Source organism: Bos indicus x Bos taurus, chromosome 19 (genome assembly GCF_003369695.1).
Source record: "Bos indicus x Bos taurus breed Angus x Brahman F1 hybrid chromosome 19, Bos_hybrid_MaternalHap_v2.0, whole genome shotgun sequence".
In the NCBI taxonomy this organism is placed as follows: Eukaryota; Metazoa; Chordata; class Mammalia; order Artiodactyla; family Bovidae; genus Bos; species Bos indicus x Bos taurus.
Window position 1 is genome coordinate 26,709,193 of NC_040094.1, and position 23,283 is coordinate 26,732,475.

The 23,283-nt window shown below is 54.1% G+C and overlaps 1 protein-coding gene across 3 annotated transcripts in view; it reads right to left on the bottom strand.

Annotated features, from left to right (window-relative positions):
• The window catches only part of WSCD1 (WSC domain containing 1), a 47,670-nt gene extending 24,598 nt beyond the window's left edge, over positions 1-23,072 (bottom strand). Inside the window, exons 1-5 of one of the 3 annotated variants that reach the window (XM_027516630.1) lie at positions 22,966-23,072; positions 10,618-11,320; positions 3,679-3,793; positions 3,142-3,326; positions 1,299-1,420 (exon numbers count right to left, since the gene is read on the bottom strand). In XM_027516630.1, coding sequence (XP_027372431.1) covers positions 1,299-1,420; positions 3,142-3,326; positions 3,679-3,793; positions 10,618-11,044 — 849 coding nt within the window. In that variant the 5' untranslated portion in view covers positions 11,045-11,320; positions 22,966-23,072. Of the gene's footprint in view, positions 1-1,298; positions 1,421-3,141; positions 3,327-3,678; positions 3,794-10,617; positions 11,321-21,686; positions 21,708-21,736; positions 21,825-22,965 lie in introns of those variants that run through there. The other 2 variants (XM_027516628.1, XM_027516631.1) reach the window with 2 other exon arrangements.
• Between the last annotated feature and the right edge of the window lie 211 nt (positions 23,073-23,283).

Genomic DNA, 23,283 nt, shown 5'->3' on the forward strand with positions numbered 1-23,283 from the left:
CACCAAGACACCCTTGGCAGTGGCTTTGGCAATGCTGGAGATGGAAGAGAGACACTTCAAAGGCTGTGCTTGTGCAAGAGGAAAGCATGTAGGAAAAAGGCTTTGTCTCACCCAAATCCAAGGGAAGCATCTCAAGGGGGCTGAGAGCACAGAGCAGAGGGAGGGCGGCCCATGGCGGGCACGTCTTTGTGTCCAACTCCACGTGTTTTCACTGAAGTCTACGCCCTGCACCCTTCAAAGCACCAGAAGGCTACGGAACTAGGCAGAGTTCAATTCCTGGCTCTCCCCCTTCCTGGCTGTGTGACTTCAGGCAGAATGCTTAAGCTTTCTGTTTCCTCACCTGCAAGATGCAGTTACTCAGAACACCTATCCCATTCGGTTGTCAAGAGGATTAAATGGGTTAACCCATGTGAAGTTGGAACAGAAACTGGCATGAAATAAATGATGAGTACCGGTTAGGACTGTTGATAACCACAGTCATCCCCATCACAGCCAGGACCCGCCTGTCTCCTAGCCCCACTCGGTTACACTGCCACGTCTTACAGTCCCACCAAAGCCAGTGGACCCCAGGATTTGGAGCAGCCCCAAGTCCTAGCCTACTGCCACTCAGGGCCATTTCCAGGGCCATAGCATCTGGCCCAGTCTGGAGATCTCGGGTCTCCAGCCTCAGATCTCAAAGCTCTTGGGGCAGCCTGCAGGTCTCACCAGCCCTGCTTCACACCCCATCCCAATCATGCCATGTGCAAACCCCATCTGGCCTTGATCGATGTCTCCCACCCCAGAGCTGACATGCGGTGGAGGCGCATGGCCTTTGGTACCCAGTCCAGCCCTTGCACAGAGTCACACTCCACGCCTCAGCCCTGGCTGAGAGACCAAAGGGACTTGAGCGACTACAGCCCCTGAAGTCGGATTCTTGGCCCAATGCTGTCAGTGCCAATAACAGAAAATCCATCAGCACTCCCCAAGTCCCGAGCCAGCATCTTCCGGCTTCCAAACCAAGTCAATTTAACATCTGACACTTGTGCCAAGAGCTCACGTCGGGAAAGGCACGATCCTTTCAGTTTTACAACCTTCACTGACAATCCCCCACCCAGGCTCAGATCTCAGCATCAGCCGGCTCCCTGCTGGCGTCCTCAGCGACTCTGCTGCAAAGCCTGCCTCCCTCCCTCCTCAGCTCCCACCCGGGATCCAAGGAGGACAGAGAGCTGCAGTTCCCCATGGGCACCTGCCGCTCCCTGAGACTACCATTCTGGCTGGATGGCTAAAGGACAGAGCTGTGAAGTCATAATTCCTCTTACTTTCTGGGAGCAGAATCCGGAGCACGTCTCCACGGTCACGTTGGCCTGTACCAGGGAGTCGGGGAAGGCATGCGTGATATTCTCTGGCAGTCGGAAGCAGCCCCGGTATGTGACGGTCCTCCCTGCGGGGAAGGAAATGGGGATCTGGTGAGAAGCAGTGCCTGCCCTTCTTGGGGCCTGACCCAGGAGAAATGGCAGCTTCAGATCCTGAAATAGGTGGAATTGCACTCAGGAGGAGCAGATTCCAAATCGGAGAGGGTAAACTGCCCAGACAGGCTGTGGTCAAGCCAGGCTCCTGAGAGAAACCAGACCCCAGAACCTTGCTCACCAGGATCACTGACAAGGGACCACTTGGCTGAAGCTGCTGAACTCATGACCTGCTACTCCCACCAGCCCTCGGGGGACAGTGTCCATCCTTCCCCCCTCCCTCCTTTCTTCCCTTTCTCCCTTCCTTCCACAAATCTGTTGATTTTTTTTTTTTTTCCTTTTTCACCATGCTGTGCAGCATGTGGGATCCTAGTTCCCTGATTAGGGATTGAACCCATGCTCCACTGTGAGTACCTCCCTGCAGCCTGGGGGGAGGCAGCATCTGGGTCACCCTTTTGCACCCCACACCCAGTCCTGACCCTGACATACAGCAGGTGCCCTATACATGCTGAGAGGTAAAGATGCAGCATGAGCTGTGAGAAGTCAGTGATGTAAGATGCTGCTGGCAGAACCTCAGCTGCCTCTAGACTTCAGGTGTGGCACAGGCTGTCACTCCCATTTCACACCCTTCTCCCCGGCTCCCCAGGTGAGAGCCCCAGGCCACTTAGGGCAGGAGGGCACCTCCAAGATGGAGCCACAGATGACCTACTCTGCCCCTTCCTCTGATCTCAACCTGAAGCTCAGGTCAAACAGACAAGTTTTTCTGTCTCTGGCAGGTGTTTGTTTGCTTTAATCTAAAATTTCACTGATGTACATACTTCAGTGAAATTGAATCCAACTTCACAAAGAAGTTTCAATCCAGGTCCCTACCTTGGCGGACTCAAAACCTCCTTTCCTGTCCTCCGTGGACCCTAAAACCTAAGCCGTGTGGCCACCAAGACCAGCAGCTTCCCCCATGAAGACCCAGTGCTGCACCGCATCGTTGACTGTCTTCATCTCACCACCATGATTCCTAGTTCCCAATGGAGCCGGGGATTTCCTTACTTTTTTGATAGTTCAGCTTTGCATTTACAACAACACATGTTCAGTTTTACCCAGCACTTTCACGGGCTTCCCTGATAGCTCAGTTGGTAAAGAATCCACCTGCAATGTGGGAGACGTGGGTTCGATCCCTGGATTGGAAAGATCCCCTGGAGAAGGGAAAGGCTACCCACTCCAGTATTCTAGTCTGGAGAATTCCAGGGACTGTATAGTCCATGGGGTCGCGAAAAGTCGGACATGACAGAGTGACTTTCACTTTCACCAGCATTTCAGGGTGTTGTATAGCTAGGAAACATTCCTACTATCTGGTCCGCCCCGGGTAATGAAAGTCTGCCTCAGCACTTGACAAAATAGACTGGAACCCAAAGATGGGAGGCCACACAGCATGTCTGAGAAACACCTAGACCAAGGCTCTGGGCCTCCTGATTGGTTTTTCTCTCCTGCAGAGGACAAGGAAAGATGTGGTTTGGTCATGAACTCAAGCGATCTTTGGCAGACCCTAACACCTCGCCCCCTGCCACAAGCCTGTCCAGGGAAGGTGGTAGGGAAGGCAGAGCACAGGTTCCGTCCCACAGAATTTAGATGAAGGGCTGTGGATGCAGAGGTGGCAGAGAGCAGGGGCAGACAGAGCTGAGGGAGAGGCTGGCGCACTCACGCTTCCTGGAGCCGGGCTGCAGCTCCTCCACGCGGTACACGGAGAGCCGGCCCACACCTCCGCACATGGAGCTCTTCTCCCCTTTGCACTCATGGTTACACTCCTCCGGCCCGACGCTCATCGCTGGGAGTCGGTTCCCACAGTAGCACTCGGCCCCAGCCTCCAAGCCAGCATAGATGTAGGACCTGCAGGTAGAGCAGGGCCTGGGGTGAGTCCCTAGCCTGGCCCGGGGCACTGAGGTCTGGATCCAGGAATGGCCACTGGGTCTGGGGCCTGGATAAGGATGAGTCCTGGAATCTCAGGACAGGAACCCCGGGTCTCCTGACACTGAGCCCAGAGCTCTTTCCACAATCCCCTGCCGTCTCGTCAGTAAACCTTCTTTGTTTTGGACAACTGCATCTGATCGGTCGAGCTCTAACCACACTCCAAAAGCCAACTGGCAGCAGAAGCACCACCTCAGGGACACCACTCCTACTCTCTGGGATTGCCTATTAGCCTTATTTCCAGTGGAGCTGACCGTTAGGGCCCCCCACTTACCGCTCAGCACATGCGTCCTGGCAGTGGGAGACAGTCATCTTTCTCAAGTCAAAAAACACAGCCCCCTTCAGAGTCCGCTCCTGGCCGTCGTCACTGAAGCATCCCACATAGGTGCCTGCAGGGAGTGAGGGAGAACCACAGCAGAGACTCAGACACCCTGGAGAGTGGGAGGGTCCTAATTCCTGAACCCACCCTTGGCATTGCCCTTCCTGGCTATGACACTTCTCAGAGAAGCCCAGGGGACAATGTTGTGGTCCAACCTTCCCCACAGTGCTTCTGGACACTTCCAACTTGTTCCCTTCCTGCCCTCTTTCTTAGTTAATGGCCAACAGTCCTGTAGACACCCTGCCAGGAGCCTGGCATCAGCCAGAACACAACTTTCTTCTGCCAGCCCTCACCTGGTTTAATTAAGTCTGGCTGGTTTAATTGCTTCACCTGGACCCCTCTCCTTTTCATCCCTACCCTTCCTAGGCCGGGAGAGGCCTGTCTGCCTCCATGAATGAACTGATAGGCAGACTCTTTTGCCTCCTTGTGATCCAGAAGGAAGAAATGAGTTATGCAAAGTCTGATCTTAGCTGATATAGAGATTTTGCAAACAGGGAGAGCTAGTCCAAGAGAAAAAACAAATCTGCTGGGACATCCTTGTGGTCCAGGGGTTAAGACTTCGCCTTCCCATGCAGGGGGTGTGGGTTTGATCCCTGGTCGGGAGCTAAGATCCCACACGTTATGCGGCCAATAAATAAATAAATAAACCAAAGCAATATTGTTAACAAATTCAATCAAGGCTGTAAAAATGGTTCACATGAAAAAAGAAAAGAAAATAGCAGCCATCGCAGGAGGGCAGAAGCCCCCATCACCGGAGGTGTATAAGTGGCGTCTATTAACATGTAAGAGGGCTGTTCTGTGTGGGAATCCTTAGGACCATGGGACCCTGAGCCCTCACCAGGTCAGGCATCTCCAGCACATCCTCGGAAGGGGACAACGTTGAGGGGCAAGGCTGCACAAAGCAGTGACCCAGCGGTGCACGTCAGTGGGAAACAGTCCTGCCCTGCCACACCCCAAGACAGGGAGCTGCCTCCCAGAAATGCACAGCGAAGCCCGGAGAACCTGAACGCTAACAAGTGCATTCGGTGTGTAAATGTCACACGCACCACAGCGCATTGAAGGAACTATGCATTAGGAGTTTGCAAACACGCCATCACACCGTCCGAGCTGTGACCGCACACCCACAAGAGTTGTGCCCAGATCTGGATCGGGCACCCATGATGAAGATGCTGCCGGTCTCCCGGGAAACATTGGCACTAAGCTCCAGGATGTCTCAAGTGGCGTCTGAGCAGCACACTGTAGCCTCTGGAAGTTGGGCGTTTCCGGGAAGCATTGTGCAAGGCCTCCCCACAGCCGGCCAACTCCCAAACAGCTTTGCGGGGAGGAGTGACCATCTCGTCCACCAGTCCTGGATCTCCCAGATCAGGCGAGACTGGTGCTGATTACTCCTGCCAAGAAGCTGGCCCAAAACAGAAGCTCAGGGCCACCAGCTGAATGGTTTGAAGGAATGAGTCTGCCAGCCCACATTCCTGGGAACGTGAATCAGGGAGTGACTTTCCTGGATATGAACAGCATGCTTAAATCTGTCTCTGACCTTGACTAAATAATTTCAACATTCTATGCCTCAGTTTCCTCAACTGTCAAATGGATAAATGCACCCCTCCCCCTCCCCTTGCTCATTTCTCCCGCCCACATGGTCATGTCCCTGCTCCTTCCTGCACATCCAATCTTTGCTTTCTACTCATCCTTGATGGTATGGCTTACAGCCCTGACGACTCTAATCTTTTGCAGCCTCTCATTTCCCTGCACTGTCACATTGAGTGTCTGAAAAGCTTGCTGTCACGCAAATCCTGATCATTAACTGTTGTTAAAAATTGTGTACACCTGTGTGTTTCGTCTCTGTACCATGACCTAAGGCTCACTGAGGGCAGGGACCACAACTTCCCCTTAGCTGGTGACTTGCTGCCAAGGTCAGACATGATGCCAATAGTGGGTCAGAAATCCTAAAATCCACACTGACATCCTGTGAGGGTGCAAGAGGGAAAGCAGGGAGCCCACATGCAAGGAGGGGCTGGTCCCACTGGCTATACCAAAGTGCAATTCCCAGGGCCCCTGGTTAAAAAAGGCCAGGCAGGGGAAGATGGCCAAGATGGTAGAGACAGGACTCTCTGTCTCGCCAGAAATGGTTGAAGATCCAGAAACCTCAGATTAGAGAACACTGGGCTGCAGCAAAAGCAAAGACCTTCAACGTCTGCACAGGGTCCTGCTCCCTTCCAGGCTATGACCCTCTTGAGGCCACCTTCACTGGGATGCCCGCCAGCACACACATGGCCACACACAGTATCCATCCGTGGATACAAGCTCCACTCCTCTACTCGGCGCTCCAGACACCACGGCCATGCAAGCTTCTCTCTCTTAATATAAATCTCAGGACTACCGAGACCAAAAAGCTTTCACCCAGGTCAGCGAGAATCAATTGTTCTCCTTAGCCTGCCTACTTAGTAAAAGAAAACTAATATTTGAGAGATTTCTGACATGTGTTGCTCAGCAAAGAAGAAATTCTATTACAGCTTTCAAGTAAACATCCAAAACACAAGCTCGGGGGTTGTTAAACATTTATCACCACTGATGGGAAATTAACCAGAAGGTTCTGGTCACCAAGAGGGGACTGGGCTCACGACCCCTGGAGGCTGAGATTGGCACATACACACACTTGCGGGGCGGGGTGTGGGGATGGGGTGGGAAGAAACATCTCTTGGGAATGGGCTGCCTTAGATTCAAATCCAGGCTCTGGCTGTGTGACCTGGCATGTGTAGCCTCTACTTCCCCGTCTGTAAAATGCACATATGGTCCCACGGAATCCATGGGGCGGTTGTGAGAATTCCACGAGATAACATGGAAGGTTATCTAATGCAGGCGTGGCATGTAGCGTGAGCGCAGGGGTGACTGTTACTGTTGTAATGTGTCATTATTAATAATAAACACTTTTAGATTACTTTACTTCCCCGAAATGCAAACCCTTCATCATTAAAATGGTGATAGCACGGCTGACATCATAAGGCTGTTTGAAGATTAAATTAAATGAGATAACAGATGTCCATCTAGGCAGAACAATGGTTGGCACACAACAGATGCTCGGATAAGCGACAGCTATTATTATTCTCATCCTACACTGTAACCTGGGACCGGGTGTGCCGATGGCTCTGTAAATATTAGCAGTGCACATTAATAAAAGAGAAAGAAAGGGTTTCGAGCAGTCAGGGTTGGGTTCTTCAAAAACAAGGAGAGGCTAGCCAGCTCCCAGCCGGCTGGTGGGTGGAACTGACCAGTCTGGAGGAACACCCACGCCCGGCTGGCCCCGTCTCTGTTTGTAGCAAGACCCAGATACTCCCCTCATTCGTGAGGAGGAGGTGAGCCTTTTTTCCTGGAAAAATAATGAATGGCTTTTCTAACTCCCTGACAGAGAATGTGTAGAAAGAAAGGACTTCCCAGGGATGCACTGGGACACATTCTGAGGCGGATTTATTACTTTCGGCTGAAACGGAGGCGATGCATTATTGTCTGTGACTCTGCATCTGTTCATTTGCACATCAAAATGGACATGCCGTGAGGCTATTAACGATGGCTTCGGAGATATTGGAATGTCTTTGGAAATTACTATCAATAAAAAACAAACTGGCTATGGAGAAGTTACTATTTTTCCCCTAGTAAACTTACTGACATTTTATTCCATTATGGATGTTGTCCAAGGTATAATGAAATGCTCAGTGATTGATGGGGCCTCCTGCGGCTTCCAAGGCTTGCCGGATCCCCTTACAGGAGGATGGCGGGCTGCCCGGGGCCGCGAAGAGACGCCCTCTTTGTCTGCAGCTCCAGCAGCTGTCCCGAGGGCGGGCCTCCACCAGGGAGGCCAGCCTGGCTATGCAGGGCCCCACAGAGCCCCAAGAGAGGAAGGGGGCTCCCAGAGGGTTCTAGGGCCAGTGCCCGCCTCTCCCCACTTTCTCTGAAGATCTTTAACTGCGTGACTCCACTACCTCTCCCAGGGTGAATTCTTTCTCCAATCCTGGGGGATATTCAAAATATTGAATAACTAATGGAAGGCATGTACTGGTCTGAATTGCCACCATTCAACACCAGAGCCTGACTGTTCCTGCTGAACTAGGCATTAACTCTTCCGTTGCCAGGTTTGGGGGTCCCCAGGGAGGGTCAATCAGAGTGAAGAAGGTACTCAGAGACTCGGGGCAGAAACCCTGCTGTATAATAGGTGACGCTCTGTCCTGTCTGGATCTCACCACCATCTCTTCAGCTTTTACTACAGCCTCTTGCATCGCCTCTTTAAAAGATGACTTAAAGAGTGCCTGCTGGTTCTCCTGGATGTAGATATTTTACACACAGGGCTGTAAGCAGGTCACCCCGAGTCCTCCTGTCTTCTGGCCAGTCACCCGGAAGCCAGGTTACTAAGAATTTGTCACTTCTGTGTAACGAGCCCCAAGCCTTCTGCATGTACCTCTCTTATGCCTCAGTCATGCTAGGTGGTAATCATTTAGATGCATATCTGATTCCACCACCACAGACGGAGCTCCTCAAGTGTAAAGTGAATAGCACACATGGAGACTCACGTGTGCTAAGTGTGGACTGAGAAAAATAAAAAGAGGAATCGTGGCTAATCTGCCAAGGCCATAGAGTCAATAACTGGCAATACCAAGAGACAAATCCAGGTCTGTTTTCAAAATCTATGCTCTTTCCATGGCTTCTTTTTAAGAAATCCACGGTGACTTTGGTCAGTCCTTTATACTTTAGTCGGAGAAGGCAATGGCACCCCACTCCAGTACTCCTGCCTGGAAAATCCCATGGACGGAGGAGCCTGGAAGGCTGTGATCCATGGGGTCGTTGAGGGTCGGACATGACTGAGCAACTTTACTTTCAATTTTCACTTTTTACTTTCATGCACTGGAGAAGGAAATGGCAACCCACTCCAGTGTTCTTGCCTGGAGAATCCCAGGGAGGGGGGAGCCTCCTGCGCTGCTGTCTATGGGGTCGCACTGTCGAACACGACTGAAGTGACTTAGCAGCAGCAGCAGCAGTTATACTTCAGTATAAGTGAGCTACACTGGCATCGCCCTGATAGAGACTCGGCTTCTTGATGTGTTGGGAGGAGTTTATAGAAATTACAACTACATGAAATGAGCTACAGAAGTAGTTCCTTGATTCTCCCTCATTCTTACATGGAAGCCTTGCTGAGGAATCCCACACAAGGGCTATGACCTAGAGGATTTCAGATGAAACTTCCTTCTGTGGAAGTTTCTTCTATAGAAGGCTTAGTTCTGCAGTCTTCATTGTATCGGGCCACCATCTTCTTCTATATCCTGCCACTGAGGATTCCAAGCTCCAACCATACTTCTTACACTCAGAGAGCAGTTTTCCTGCGATTCGTGGTACAGGATCAAATAAGGTGGTGACAGATGCTGAGACACTGACTGAGATCAGTCACCACTCGTCAGTGGCTCTGACGCTCCCTGGGTGCTCACTTCACACAGGCTCGGTTTCTAGGCCCTGCACAGTCTGGATAACACAGTGTTAAGAGCTCCGAGCTGGAGCCAAGCTGACCCCATGATGGAGTCCCAGTGGCGTGACTCCAGCAGTTCTGGTCAGTGCCCTGCCTGCGTCCCCCAGGCCTTGCTGTCTCCAGGCTGCACCCTAAGATGCAGGTTCTACCCTCATTCCAAGTCCCCCTCTGCTCCATAACATACCCTGTACTGGCCACCTCCTCCCCTGTCTCACGTCCCACTCCCTACCCGTGTTCCTGGGGTCACACCCAAAACAAACCACGTCCATGTGAATCCTAGTTTCAGGGTTTGCTTCCAAGGAACCAAAACTAAGAGAATGATCTTGGAGAATTTACTTAACAATTTCCACGCCTCTTCACCTGCAAAACTGAGTTATAATAATAGTGCGTGCATGCTAAGTCGCTTCAGTCGTGTCCGACTCTTTGTGACCCTATGGCCCATAGCCTGCCAGGCTCCTCTGTCCATGGGATTCTTCAAGCAAAAATATTGGACTGGATTGCCATGCCCTCCTCCAGGGGATCTTCCCGACCCAGGGATTAAACCTGTGTCTCTTACATCTCCTTCATTGGCAGGTAGCTTCTTTCCTACTAGCAACCACCTGGGAAGCTCCATAACAATAATAATAGCACCTATAAATACAACACTTACAGGTGTGTGGTCACTGCTACACAAGTGAGCTAATGTTATTAAATAATAATAATTCCTGACTGCCAGTGCATACAATAGGCCCCCTAGTCCAGTGGTCCTCAGCCTCAGTGCACATGCAAACCACCTGGAGACCACGCTGCTCCAGACTGCAGCCCTCACCCCAGAGTTCGAAATTTGGGGAGTCTGAGAGAACCTGAGAACCTGCATTTGCAACAAGCTCCTGGGTGGTGCTGGGGTTGGCAGCATGGGATCCCACTTACTGAACTGCTGCTCTACATTATCACATTTAATCCTCACCACAACCCTGGGGCAGGTATCTCAACCTCCATTTCCAAGGGACGCAGAGAAATTAAGAGACGTGGTCACCCAATAAGTTTGGGGAATGAGCCAGGATTTAAGCTCAGGTCTTCTTAGCTCTAAAATGCTTACACATCTCAACCCCCAGCCACATGCAGTCCAGCTAGGGAGTGAGCAAAACTCCCAAAGGCTTCCCCTCCCAGGCCCCTCCTGTCTATGGTGGGGCTGGGGGAAGCAGGGTGTGGGAAGGCCACAGGCCCTCGGTTCCCACTTCTCAGGCTGCAGCCAGGGCCAGGGAGAGGGGACACCAGTTCTGTGCCCCCAAATGGGGCTCCCAGGAATAGCTCCCATATGTGTAAGGGGACCCAGGCTAAGCACCTACCTCGGCTGCTGGTGGCTGGCTGGGGGGCCTCGGGGCTCAGCGCAGGCGGCCCTGGGGGGTCCGCCATGAAGTGGTGGAACCAGCGACGCCGCAGCTGGCGCAGCTCCGAGTTGCGGCTGCGGAGCCAGCGGGGGCCGGGCCGGGGCCGGGCCAGGGGGCCCCGTAGCACGTCCACGCCGAGCAGCAGCTCCGGGCTGACCCGGCCGTCACGCAGGGCTCGGCTGTCCAGTAGGCCCACGCCCAGCGCCACGGCGGCCACAGGCAGGGCCTGCAGCGGGCCAGGAGCCCGGGGGCCAGGCGGGAGGCCCACGCGGGCCCGCTGCAGCAGCAGCAGGCTGCCGGTCATCAGGTAGGCGGCCGTGAGGAAGAAGAGCAGGAACTGCGTCCGGCGGAGAAACTTCTGGAGTCGGAAGAAAGGTTTGGCCATGCCCCTGGGCGGCAGGGCTCCCAGCTGGAGCCCGGGGACGGCTCCTAGCACCCAGGTGGGAAGGAGGCCGGAGCCTCCGGAGGTGTCATCCCCGCATGCCGGCACTGGCCTGTTCTCTCCTGGGGTTACTGTTGCTCCTGCCCTGTTTCCAGCAGGTGCTCAGATAGCACCATCACTGAGCCCCAGTCCCGGGCCCTACAGCTGTAGCTTCTGCCCAAGCGTCAGGAACTTTGCCATCCTTGGGTTCTAGCGACCTTCATGTCCCAGCTCCGAAACCTGGAAAAGAGAAAGGGTACTTAGAGGCCATAGGAGGGTCCACCTCTCCCACTGCGCCAGGGTCAGGAGCCCCACGCCTCTGTGCTCTGTCTGCCAAAGGGACTGGCTATGCTGCAGAAGTGGGGGACAGAGAGCCTGGTTCCAATCCCAGCTCTGCCACTGGATGACTATGTGACAGCAGGTGGGCTATTTTACCTCATGGGGCCTCAGTCTCCTCATCTGTAAAATGGAACTAACGCTCTACCCTGGAGCAGTAGGACAATCCACTAATGATAACAGGAAGGAGGAAAAACAGCAGCAGTGACCTTGTATGAATCCTTAAACTATGTGCCAGGCTCTGAGCTAGACGCTTTATGTATCATCTCATTTAATCCTCACCCCAAAGTGATACATACAGCATTACCCCCATTTTACAGATGAGGAAACTGTGGCAAAGGGAGACAAAGTAAACTTCCCAAAGTCACACAACTGGGGAGAAGAGGAGCTAAGGGTTGGAATAGCCCGAATTCAGAGCCTGGACTGTGAACCCCCATGTGGTCCAGCCTGTAATGAACCCCACTACCTGTATGTGCACTCAGGCCAGCGCATAAGTATACAGCAGGTGCTCAATGCATGTGTGTACTGGGGTTGCATACTGTCTTTTGGAAATGCTTCTGCAGAGGTGGGTTGGTTTTAACCCAGGAGAGGGCACAGAGGAGGGAGTGGGCTTGCACAGTCTTCCCTGCTTCCTGAAGGGAGGACACCAGAGCAGGAGAGGCCCCGGGGCTGTGCACCTGTCAGCAGAGGCTGGGCTCCTGGTGTAGAGAAGCCTTCCCGGGGTGCCCCTCTGCTCCCCAGGACTCAGCTCTCACACTGGGCTTTGGTTTCCTTTGACAGCGCCTCTGAAGTGCACTGTCGGGGGTTGGTAAAGGGGCCCGCAGCTGCTGCGAGCTGGGCTGCTGGATAAGGACAGCCTGGAACACAAGGACAGGCTTGTCCTGGGGTGAAAGGCTCCGAGGAGCGTGACTAAGCCGCTGCCTGTAACTAACAAGGCCCGGGACCCCCGCCAGGACCCCGCGGCCCCTCAATGGCTGCTCTGTGCCCTGGGGACAGTGGCCGGGTGTGAGAGGAAAGACAACGTTTGGGCTCTTGTGGCCTGGCATTCCAGGGTCTGGGAGGGGGTGGTGTCAGACCAGCATGACCCTTTCTGATTCAATGCTGAGTGCCACCAGGTTCTGATGCTTCTGGGCAGGGCAGGATCTGAGAATTAGGGGGTCCAGTGGGTCCTTTAGGCTGGGGCAGGGGTGGCAGGGTAGGGAGTCAGCAAATGAAGGTGGAATTAAATGCTGAGTCTGGGAGCCATTTCAGATGGGTCTCCAGAGCTTTTATTTTCTCTCTAAGCTGGTGTGTGCCAGGCCCACCCCGGCCAGCCTCGTCAGATTTGTAAAACCACAGAGAAAATCCCAAGAAATCCGGACTGATCCCCTGCCTCCAGCTTTGGCCCCTCCAATCCATCCTCTGCAAGGCTGCCAAGGTGATCCTCCTAACACGCAAATCTGATCACGGCGCTCTCCTGCTTAAAACCCCTTTCAATAGCTCCCTGTGGCTTTGGGATAAACTCCAAGCTCCTTAGCATGACATACAAGGCCCCCTTCCTGATCTAGCCCAACCAACTCGTCTCTTGCTGGGCCCTTCCCTTCTGCTTCCTCATGGCGTGCACATGTGTGTGTAAACACACACACACACACACACAGACCCCATGGTCCAGCAAACAACCACAGCATGTCTGCCCTGGTGCCTTTGCACATACTTCACTTGATGTCTTTTCCTCCCTCTTTACCTGGTGAATCCCTCTGTATCTCCAAGACTCAGCCCAGGTGTCACTTCCTCCAGGAAGCTCTCCCTGACCATCACCCACCCACTGGTATAGATTTCTCTGTCTCCCCATGCTGATCCTCATCCCAGCATTTGCCATCCTAGGATGATTTTAATTGTCCTCATACTTGTCAACCATCCTTGCAGGACTGCGACTGACTCCAGGCTAGAGGTCATACGCTATGTACACATTTTGGTAACCCCAGCTCACAACATGAGTCCCAGCAAAAAAGATGCTCAGCCCTCTCTGTGTCTGAATACGTTTTTTAAATGGATGAGAAGATACACTGATAGGTGGATCCTGATATCAGAAACCTGCTTCTGTGGGGGTATTGTTGTTCAGTCACTAAGTTGTGTCTGACTCTTTGTGACCCCATGGACTACAGCACTCCAGGCTTCCCTGTCCTTCACCATCTCCCAGCGTTTGCTCAAACTCATATCCATTGAGTCAGTGATGCCATCCAACCATCTCATCCTGTCTCCCCCTTCTTCTCCTGCCCTCAATCTTTCCCAGCATCAGGGTCTTTTCCAATGTTGGCTCTTCTCATCAGGTGGTCAACGTATTGGAGCTTTAGCTCCAGCATCAGTCCTTCCAATGAATATTCAGGGTTGATTTCCTTAGGACTGACTGGTTTAATCTCCTTGCTGTCCAAGGGATTCTCAAGAGTCTTCTCCAGCACCACAGTGGGGGATCTTAGGGCAATGAAATCTCAAATTCCGCTTATCCAGAGCTGTGGGGGCCTCCGTAGATAGGTGGGAGACAAAGCAATACATGAGCACAAAGGACACAGCTTCACCAGTTCAGGCCTTAGAGATACGTGGAAGTTAACACAGGTGCTGAGCTTTATATTTGATCTTTCCTGTGTTGTCATTTTAGGAAAAGGGGCTTCCAAATCTGCTTGCAAAAGCCTTCTGGTTACAAGATTGAGATTCTATCAGTGAAAAATCCTATAAAACTAAAATAAAAGGGGAGTGTGGACCCCTGCTGTGGGAAGAAAGGTTCTGATGAGATGGAGCCAAAAGGTGGGCAATGGATCAACAGTTCACAATTTTGAAGGCAAGATGCAGCCTGAATTCCATATACGTTTGTTCAGAGGAGCTGCAAACATGCTACAAAGGGTGCAGCGGGGTGAGGTGTGGTCAGCGCTGATCATTCCGGAATTGAGTGATCACACCTGGGTTCGCCAAGGCACCTCCCCGCCTTCCACCAAGTTCTTTCTGGAGCCACCCCTTCCCACTGGGGCCCTCCCCTAGTCTGGGGAGGTGGACACTGGGCAAGGGGGCAGGGGATAGCTGCTTTCAGGCCAGAGCTCCACGACCCCTGCTTCTGATAAGACAGACTGCCACTCTGAACTTTTCACACTGCAAAGCTGATTCCTAGCCCAGAAAACCTGCCGCTGCCTGGATGGGGGTGGGGAGTGGGTCCATGTAAACCCACAGTATTAGCAACCTGTCGCCAGGCCCAGGCTTCTGCTCTGCAATCGTCCCCGACTCTCTGCCACACTCACCTCTCCCCAGGGCACAGACAACACCTGATTTATCATCACATTCCCAGATCCTAGCATGCAGCCTGCAGTGCCTGTAAATGTCTGTTGAGTGACTTTATGGGAAAAAGCCTGGAGGTTGGGAGGAGGGGGTGTTGAGTCAAGTGCAGCATCTGCATAAGGACTCAGAGCCAAGCCACAAGGCAGCTGAAGAACAGAAGCAGCCAACACCTGGGGAGGGGGGTATATCTAACCACTACGTGTCAGCTGTGCCCACTGCATCCCAAAGCCAGGAGGCCCTCTATGAGAGCAAATCCACCTTGAGCAAGTCACCGAACGGGTGGTACCTCAGGCTTCCCATCTGTGAAATGGGGGTTAATCAGCATTGTCATGGAACCGAATGAGAGAGGAAACCTCTTATCTACAGCCAGTGGCAAGGGAAGCAAACTTGGAAACTCCTTGGAGGAGAGGCCTTCAGCAGTGAGCTGTGGGGGACATCAGCCACCCTCACCTCCAGTTAGCCTCCAACTCCCTGGGGTGGGACCAGTATCCCACGCTTACCTGCAGCTGCCTCCATGCTAAGATAGGTGTTAGCGAACTGCCTGCTATTTCTTTCTTTTTGAATATTTATTTATTTGCCGCACCAAGAGGCACGTGGGGTCTTAGCTCGCCACTAAGAGACTGAACCTGTGCTCCTTGTACTGGAAGTGTGGAGTCTTAACCATTGGACTGCCAGAGAAGCCCATGCTTGCTTTTTCAATGCTGAAGAACCTGCCTGCAACGCAGGAGACCTGGGTTTGATCTCTGGGTTGGGAAGATCCCCTGGAGAAGGAAATGGCAACCTACTCCAGTATTCTTGCCTGGAGAATCCCATGAACAGATGAGCCTGGCAGCACAGTCCATGGGATCGCAAAGAATCAGACACAACTGAGCGATTAACACTTCCATCCCTCTTCTTTTGCAGCATTTAGTAATTAGGCTACACTGGGTTGTATGTTTCACCTGCACCATCTCATTTACTCCGTATCTCCCGTCGAGGGGGATAACCTGATCACCCCCATTTAAGAGCCTGGGTCTCTAAAGCTCAGCTGGTCAAGGCCAGACAAACCAGGGCCAGGATTCAGACCCCAGCTCCCTGCTCCCAGAGCCCACCCTGTGTCCACTCAGCTGCCCACCTCTCTCCCCAACCCAGCTTCAAAGAAGGCAAGATGAAATCCTGAAAGGGGGTTGGTATGCCTCCATCAGATCTCTTTGAAAACATGCCAGGATGAAGCTCCCAGGCATGGTGCCACACACAGAGCACCCCCCAGCCAGACCTCCCCCACGCTGCCATGTGGTGACAGCCCCAGCCTCCTGACCCCTCCCCTCCTCTGCAGGTCCAGGCCATTCTCCCCTAAGGCACGCTCCCCATGTGACACCTCCCATCTGGGAACCACGCAAAGTGCTTCGAAGAATCATGGGGGTGGGGGGGCAGGGGACCCCCACTCCTGCCTGAGACTCCAGGCTTCTCAGGAGGGAAGGGGCACCACGGAGGCACAGAGCCTCAGGCTGGACAAGGTGGACACCAGATGCCCTGCCTGGGGGTCTGCCAGAGGCCCAAAAGCCACCCTAGAGGAGACCAGGGCCCAGGGGAGGGAGACCCTCAGCTTCTTCCAAGGAATGAGAAGAGAACACTGGGACAGGGAGGCTTCTGGGGGGTCTCTGGGAGGGAGCAGGAGCCTAGCACAGGTGGGAACACAGACAACTTGAACTGTTACTTTGTTGTCATCTGGACCCAGGTGGCAGCCGTGGCTCAGTCTGAAGCGGGGCAGGGGGTGGGGGTGTGCGTTGGGCAGATGGCACCAGGCTGAGATTTCCGCGGGACTGAAGAAAGGAGCAGTGGTGACAGCCAGGAGAGGAGAGAAGGCAGCCACTGGGGCCCGAGGGCTGGAGAAAGAGCTCAGAGAGGGCCCAGGTCTGACCAGTAGCCAGTGGGGTTCAGTCACACGACTCCACCACACCACCCCCGCCCCCACCAGAGAGGACAGACAGGGAAGGAAAGAACACCAGCAGCCTTAGGAACGCCATGGCCACTGCCGTGTGGGCTGTGACCATCTGCAGATCCAGAGCCATGAGCTCTTAGCTGGGTGAGCCCCAAACACAAGAAACAGGGACCCACGTGTTGCTCCCGCAAACAAGGAGATGGGCATTCGTGGTCCAGCAGCTCAGAGCCCCAGCCTCCATGATTGGCAGGAGGGTGTCTCAGCCTCTAAACTTCAGCAAAGCCCCACTGAGAGCCTCCAGCTGGGCTCGGTGCTATGAATTAGCATCCCTCCCCGTTTCTTCCCACCCTCAACCCCTGCCACTACCCTGCCCAGTCTCAATGCCTGTCATCTGGACACTGTCCCCTCTCCCAGAGGCTGCCCTCTCCCAGCAGCCTCACAAAGAGATCTTTCTAACACCAAGAAAGAGCAAAGCTCCAGGCTCCAATGGCTCTCCAGGACTCAGGTGACCAAGTTCAAGCCCCTCAGCCTGGTATTCACTGGCCCTTCCTGGGTCGGTCTCCCAGCAAACTCCTTTCAACATTCCTTCCAGAACTTGATGCCCCACTGGCCAGCAAGTGATGCTTCAAGCCCCCTTATACATACTCTTCTGTCGGCCAGGAATGCTAATGGGTGCCCTGTCTTGTGGCTCAGAAATGCTTTGCAGCCACCAACCTCAGCTCCAATGCTACCTCCTCCATGAAGCCTTGCTCAACGGGGAGGCTGGATGCTCAGGTTACGTGTCCTGCCTTGAGTCCCAGGTACACTGTCCACTTCTCCTCCCAGCCTATGGGCCCCTCATAGACACAGGCAGTGCCTGTTGGGTACAGGGCAGGCCCCAGAAATCTGTGCCCATGGGTCACCCTCCCTCCAGTGCTCAGGGCCACACTGCCCTCACCCCCAGGTCCCAAGGCTCTGGGTCTTGGAAGCTCAGAAAGAGAACAAAGGACCCACTAAACAGAGATCTGCTGGGCCCTGGGATGGGACAAGGTTTGGGAAATGGGAATGCAGTGGGGTCCCTGCCTTTGAAGAGGCAAATCTTTTGATCTTCTGAACTTTAGAACTTAAGGGAAAAGTTCCAAATTAAGAAGTGGTGCTTAAAAGGTATAAAACATAATACTAAGGTCAAAACTCCAGTCAAAGCAAAGGAGGTAGTGGGAGGGGAGATTCTTCCAGTGAACTCAGTGCTCTGGATTGGGAAGACCCCCTGGAGAAGGGAAGGGTTCAGATAGAAAAGACCAAATCCGTATGTTCCACCTTAGAGACTGCAAGACTGCTTTCACACACTCTCAAGTGTGCTGAAAGAACTAACAGGTCATCAAATGAATGAGGGATCTTCCCATAAACTTGTGAAGTCAAAATCATTACCATCTCCATCATGGTAAGGCAGAATTTGAGACAGAGAGAGAGGCCAAATTAACCTGACCAAAGACAAGCAGTTATTGCTAGACTGAACTCAGATTTTCAGATTCCAGGTTTGTGATATCATCTACCATATCACGTGGCCTTCCTTCATCCATTCAACTCCAGACATTCCTCCAGACACTCAGCTAGGGGCCAGGGCTGCCAAGAAAGAACACCTCCATGGGGGTGGCATCTCCCCTTTTTAGTTGGTTGGTCTGGAGCCCAACCCACTCTTGCAAGAGCCAATTACAGACTCTTTTAGGCTATCTCTGGGCCACCTCTTTGGTAGAACCCTATTTTGTTCATGTGCTTGGATGTTTCTTCCACCGAGTGGCAAACTCTTGAGGGTTGTCCAGACCTCACTGAGTGATTTGGATAAATCTGAGGAAGTGGGTAGAGCATCCAGCCGAAGTTAGCCTCAACCTCCTCTGGCTCTGTGCCTGAAGTCATGGGATGGGGTACTTATGCCGGGGGGTGGGGAACACCTTGGACTGTCCTGTCCTCAGAACCCTCCTGGCCCCCTCATGAGTTTTCAGCAGTAAGAGACAGAGAATCGAAGTGGAGGAGGAAAGCTTTAATGGCTACCAAGAGGCTCGCAGTATTTGAAGCCACATATGGTTAACCCAGCCCATTCTTCCAACCACTCTCACATCCACCCTAGGAAATACAGTTCCTCCCTGACTATGTTCTCCAAAAGAGCCACCCTTCGAACAACTTCCCAGGTGACATGTCAACATGTGTGTTGTGTTCAGTCACGTCCGACTCTGTGACCCCAAAGACTGCAGCCCGCCAGGTTTTTCTGTCAATGAAATTTTCCAGGCAAGAATACTGGAGTTGTTTGCCATTTCCAACTCCAAGAGATTTTCCTGACCCAGGAATCCGATCCAGTGTCTCTAGTGTCTCCTGCATTGGCAGGCAGGTTCTTTACCACTTCATCACCTGATATGTCCACATGCTGATTACTAAAGCCAAGAGGAGGAGAGATTTAAAACAGCAGAGTGAAAAGAAGTCCAGGGAAAAGTAGTCCAAGGCCACGTTCCAGCGCTCACTCCCCAGATGAGCGGGGCCTGCCTCCATCCCAGTTCTGCCCCCGCTGGTGGGTCTGATCATCACTCACATCCTATGGATAAGGGTCTAAACACTGAGCTGTATTTCTGCTTTGCAAATAAGATCATCTATAGACACAGAAGGCAATGGCACTCCACTCCAGTACTCTTGTCTGGAAAATCCCATGGATGGAGGAGCCTGGTAGGCCGCAGTCCATGGGGTCGCGAAGAGTCGGACACGACTGAGCGACTTCACTTTCATGCATTGGAGAAGGAAATGGCAACCCACTCCAGTGTTCTTGCCTGGAGAATCCCAGGGACAGGGGAGCCTGGTGGGCTGCCGTCTTTGGGGTTGCACAGAGTCGAACACGACTGAAGCAACTTAGCAGCAGCAGCAGCATAGACACAGAGAACAAACTTATGGACACCAAGTGGGGAAGCGAGGTGAGATGACTTGGGAGATTGGGATGGACATGTAGACATGACTGATATTATGTATACAACAGATAACTAATGACAACCTACCATAGAGCTCAGGGAACTCTACTCAGTGCTCTATGGTGACTGAAATGGGAAGGAAATCCAAAAAAGAGGGGAGATACATTTATAGCTGATTCACTTTGCTGTATAGCAGAACTAACACAATATTGTAAAGCAACCACACTCCAATAAAAACTGATTGAAAAATTAAAAGATAAACACGGAACTGCCCCAGAGTCCTTTGCCCTGGCCTCAGTGAAGCTCCAGATGGAGAATCCAGGGGACTGGCCTCGCCAAGGCTGACTGGGGTCTGAGCCGGATGGAAGCACAAGCCAGGTGTGTCTATAGAGAAACATACCTTCCCAAGAAGCACTGCTCAGACACAGTTCAGTCCCAGCCTGGAGGCTCGGGGCTGCCTGTTGAGGCAGACTCTACAGGAAAGCAGCTCTGCAACTCACTCCCCAGTGCTCCGAGGGCTCAGGCTTTAGCAGCCAACTGGTGGCCCACAATATCCGCTTCTGCCTGACTAGGCAGACAGGAGGGAAGGGGCAGGGGGCCAGCCATCTGCTTAATCCAGGCGTCTCTTCACTTCCAGCCAGACACACAGGACACAGGACAGCACCCCACAGGGCTCCAAGTGAAATAAGGGAACCCCTCACCCCAAAATAAAGCATGCTTCCAGAGGAGCTGTGGAAATAGTCCTGCTGAAGACTGGAAGATGCTGCAGCAGGGAAGGGCCAGGGGGCTTCTCCTCAAGGAAGATGAGGGCTGCCAGGCTAACCCCACCAGCCCAGCTGTCGGCCAAGCTTCCTTTAGGAGATGAACACAGCTGCTCTTCCCCCATGGAACCACTGGGTTCTGGGGGCAACCAATGGGCCCACCGGGGCATCATCTCCGAGGGACTTGTGAGGCCAGAGCTAAGTGTATGGGGAGGATGAGGGCGGTCAGGGGAATACTGGACAGAACCTCCCCCGACCTTGCTCTCTCTCCAGCACTTGCAACCGCCAGGTCGAGGTTGCTGCAGGCAGAGCGCAGCAAGCCAGCCCTCTGCTGCCTGTATTCCCCTCTCCACCAGCCCTCACTTCCTGTGCCTGAAAACCTAGGCGATCCAGAGGAGAAAAAGAAAAAGTCACTCCCTCTCCCCATCTCCTGATCCCAACCATGGCGTTCTGACATGGGATAAGCCAAGCACTCCATAAACTGAAGCCCGCCCTTCCAGCGAAAAGAGAGACGACAGCGTCTAATGTTGTTAGAAAAGTGCAGTGGAGTTCCGAGTCTGTCCATATTGGGTGCTGCTGGGGACCAGGCGAGTGTGGGCAGCAGCAGGATCCCAGGGCAGGGCTGTGAGACTGGAACCCTCACGTCCAGCCTTCCCAGTGCTCAGAGAAGGGTCAGAGGTCTCCCTCCCCGCCCCTGCCTTCCCACTGGGCGAGCCGGCACCGAGCCAGCATCATTCGTGGGCACAGATGCTCAGGGAAAACAGACACCCGGGAGGTTATCCGGAGCAGAGGACCCCCGAGGCTTCTCCTGAGAAACGAAAAACCGCAATTAGCAGCCTCCAGTCATGAATCTCCTTCTACACTTAGGAAGATGCAAAAGCTCTACTTAGGGTAATTTTCCGGACAAAATACATACGTTTCACCTTTGCCCATGCCTCCGTTCAAGTTCACCAAGAGACGGAGAAAAACCTCCGCTGACCGGAAACCTGGCGTGCTAGCAGAACGAGAGGGAGCTGCCGCTAGGTAAACGTCTCCTCTAAGAAAAGGCAGTGCGCACCCCAAAACCTGTCCTCACCCCTTCCCCGGGCCCGGATCCAAGGCTCCATCCCGGAAAACGGACAGTCTCTGAGGGTTCCAAGGCGGGTATGCGGCTTGGGAAACTGCCTTGAGCACCCCCGCCCCATCCCGCTCGTCCGAAACCTCCCTCCACCCAAGCGCACACACTCCCGGGCGAAGCCGCCCCGGCCCCGCGAGAGGCACCCCCCGCCAGCGCGCCCCGAGCCGGAGCAGGTGCAGCCCCGCCGCGCTCCCGGCCGCGTCTACACAAACTTGTTGGCCCGCGGCTGGGGTAACCCTACCCGCTGCCCGCGCAGGGGTCCCGGCTGGAGCACCCGGAGACCGCACTCACCCACGCGATCGCGGCCAGCTGGGGCGCCCGCTCCCCGCCTCCCCGGGGCGCTGAGCCCGCAGCCCCGCAGTGCCCGGAGCCTAGGCGCCCCCGGCGCCCGCACGCCCCCGGGTGGCCCGCGGCGAGGAGCGGCCCAATGCGCCCCGGGCACAGGGCGCCGCCGCCTGGCTCCCTGGGCTGCGGACGTCCGGGCTGAACCGCGGCGGCAGAGCGAGCGGGCGCCGAACGGGCAGCCGGGCGAGCGGGCGAGCGGGCGCCCGGCTCTGCACATGCTCACTCGCGCGGCCCGGGGACAGCGGCCGGCCGCCGCCGGGTCCTAGAGGCGACCGCCCTCCCGCCGCCCGTGGGAGGGGTCGCCCAGGTCCTGGGGACCAGCCCACCCGGTGCAGCCACACTCGCTGCTGGGAAGCAGAGTCGCCGGCACCCACTTCCATACACACACTCCCATACACACACAAAGAACCTCCCTTGCTGTAATACACACCAGGCTAATGCAGTAGCGCTCACACCAACACACGTCTACACAAACACACTGGACACTGCCACATAGAGGAACAGGCTCCCACACTCGCCCAACACACGGGGACACACAGTGATGCAAACACACTGAACCACTGCTTCACAGACACTCTGACACCCACACTCACACACACAACACACACACACACAGGGCTCTGTCCTGGGACACTGACAGCCACCCGTTTGCAGCACTCTGATACCAAGCCACAGAGGCAGACAGACACACGTTGGATCACTGTCCCACGCAGAGCTACACACTAACACTCACATCCTTATGCACACACACACACACACACGCACTCTGAGACAGTCACCCACAGATCGCTACCCCTCAGACAAATACACCGACACCATCTCCCATGCCCACACACTCAGGGCTCTACCACCAACCACTGCACTGCCCCACACAGACCTACAGTGACAGACCCACACTGAGGTGTAGTGATCCACACACCGGAGTCCACTGACACACACACTGCTGTGTAGAGAGTCATACTGGCCATTGGCCCACAGACCCCCTGAGGTGGATAGGCGCTGATACAGACACACAGGTACACAACCACACTGCTACACACCCATCCCCTTTTTAAAATAACGACTGGATCCAACCTTCAGGATTCTCCCTCCACGCCCCACTCCTGCTCCTCAGAAGTCCCCAAGCCACCGTGCTGCCCCTGCCCTGCCAGGCACATCCTTGGCCCTTGTCTCACCTGGGGCTGGCTGCTGAGATGCTCCGAAAACTGGGGACCAGCAGAGGCTGCGGGAACAGGTGGCGCTGGCATGGCCCTAAGAGGGTCTTCCTGAAAGGGAGTTGCATACCTCCGACTCCCACTAGGGGCAGCACTGCTTGGCAAGGCTGGGAGGAGCCGTTTTCAACAGGTGGAGGGCAGGCGGGGAGAGGATTAGCCTGGGGATCAGTCGAAGCTTTATGTAGGTCAGTCAAGTGGCACCCAAAGGGGAAACGGAGGCGCTTAGGTTAGCCCGGCTAGTCAGGCCAAGTGCAGAAATTCAGAGAGTCAGCCCCCCTC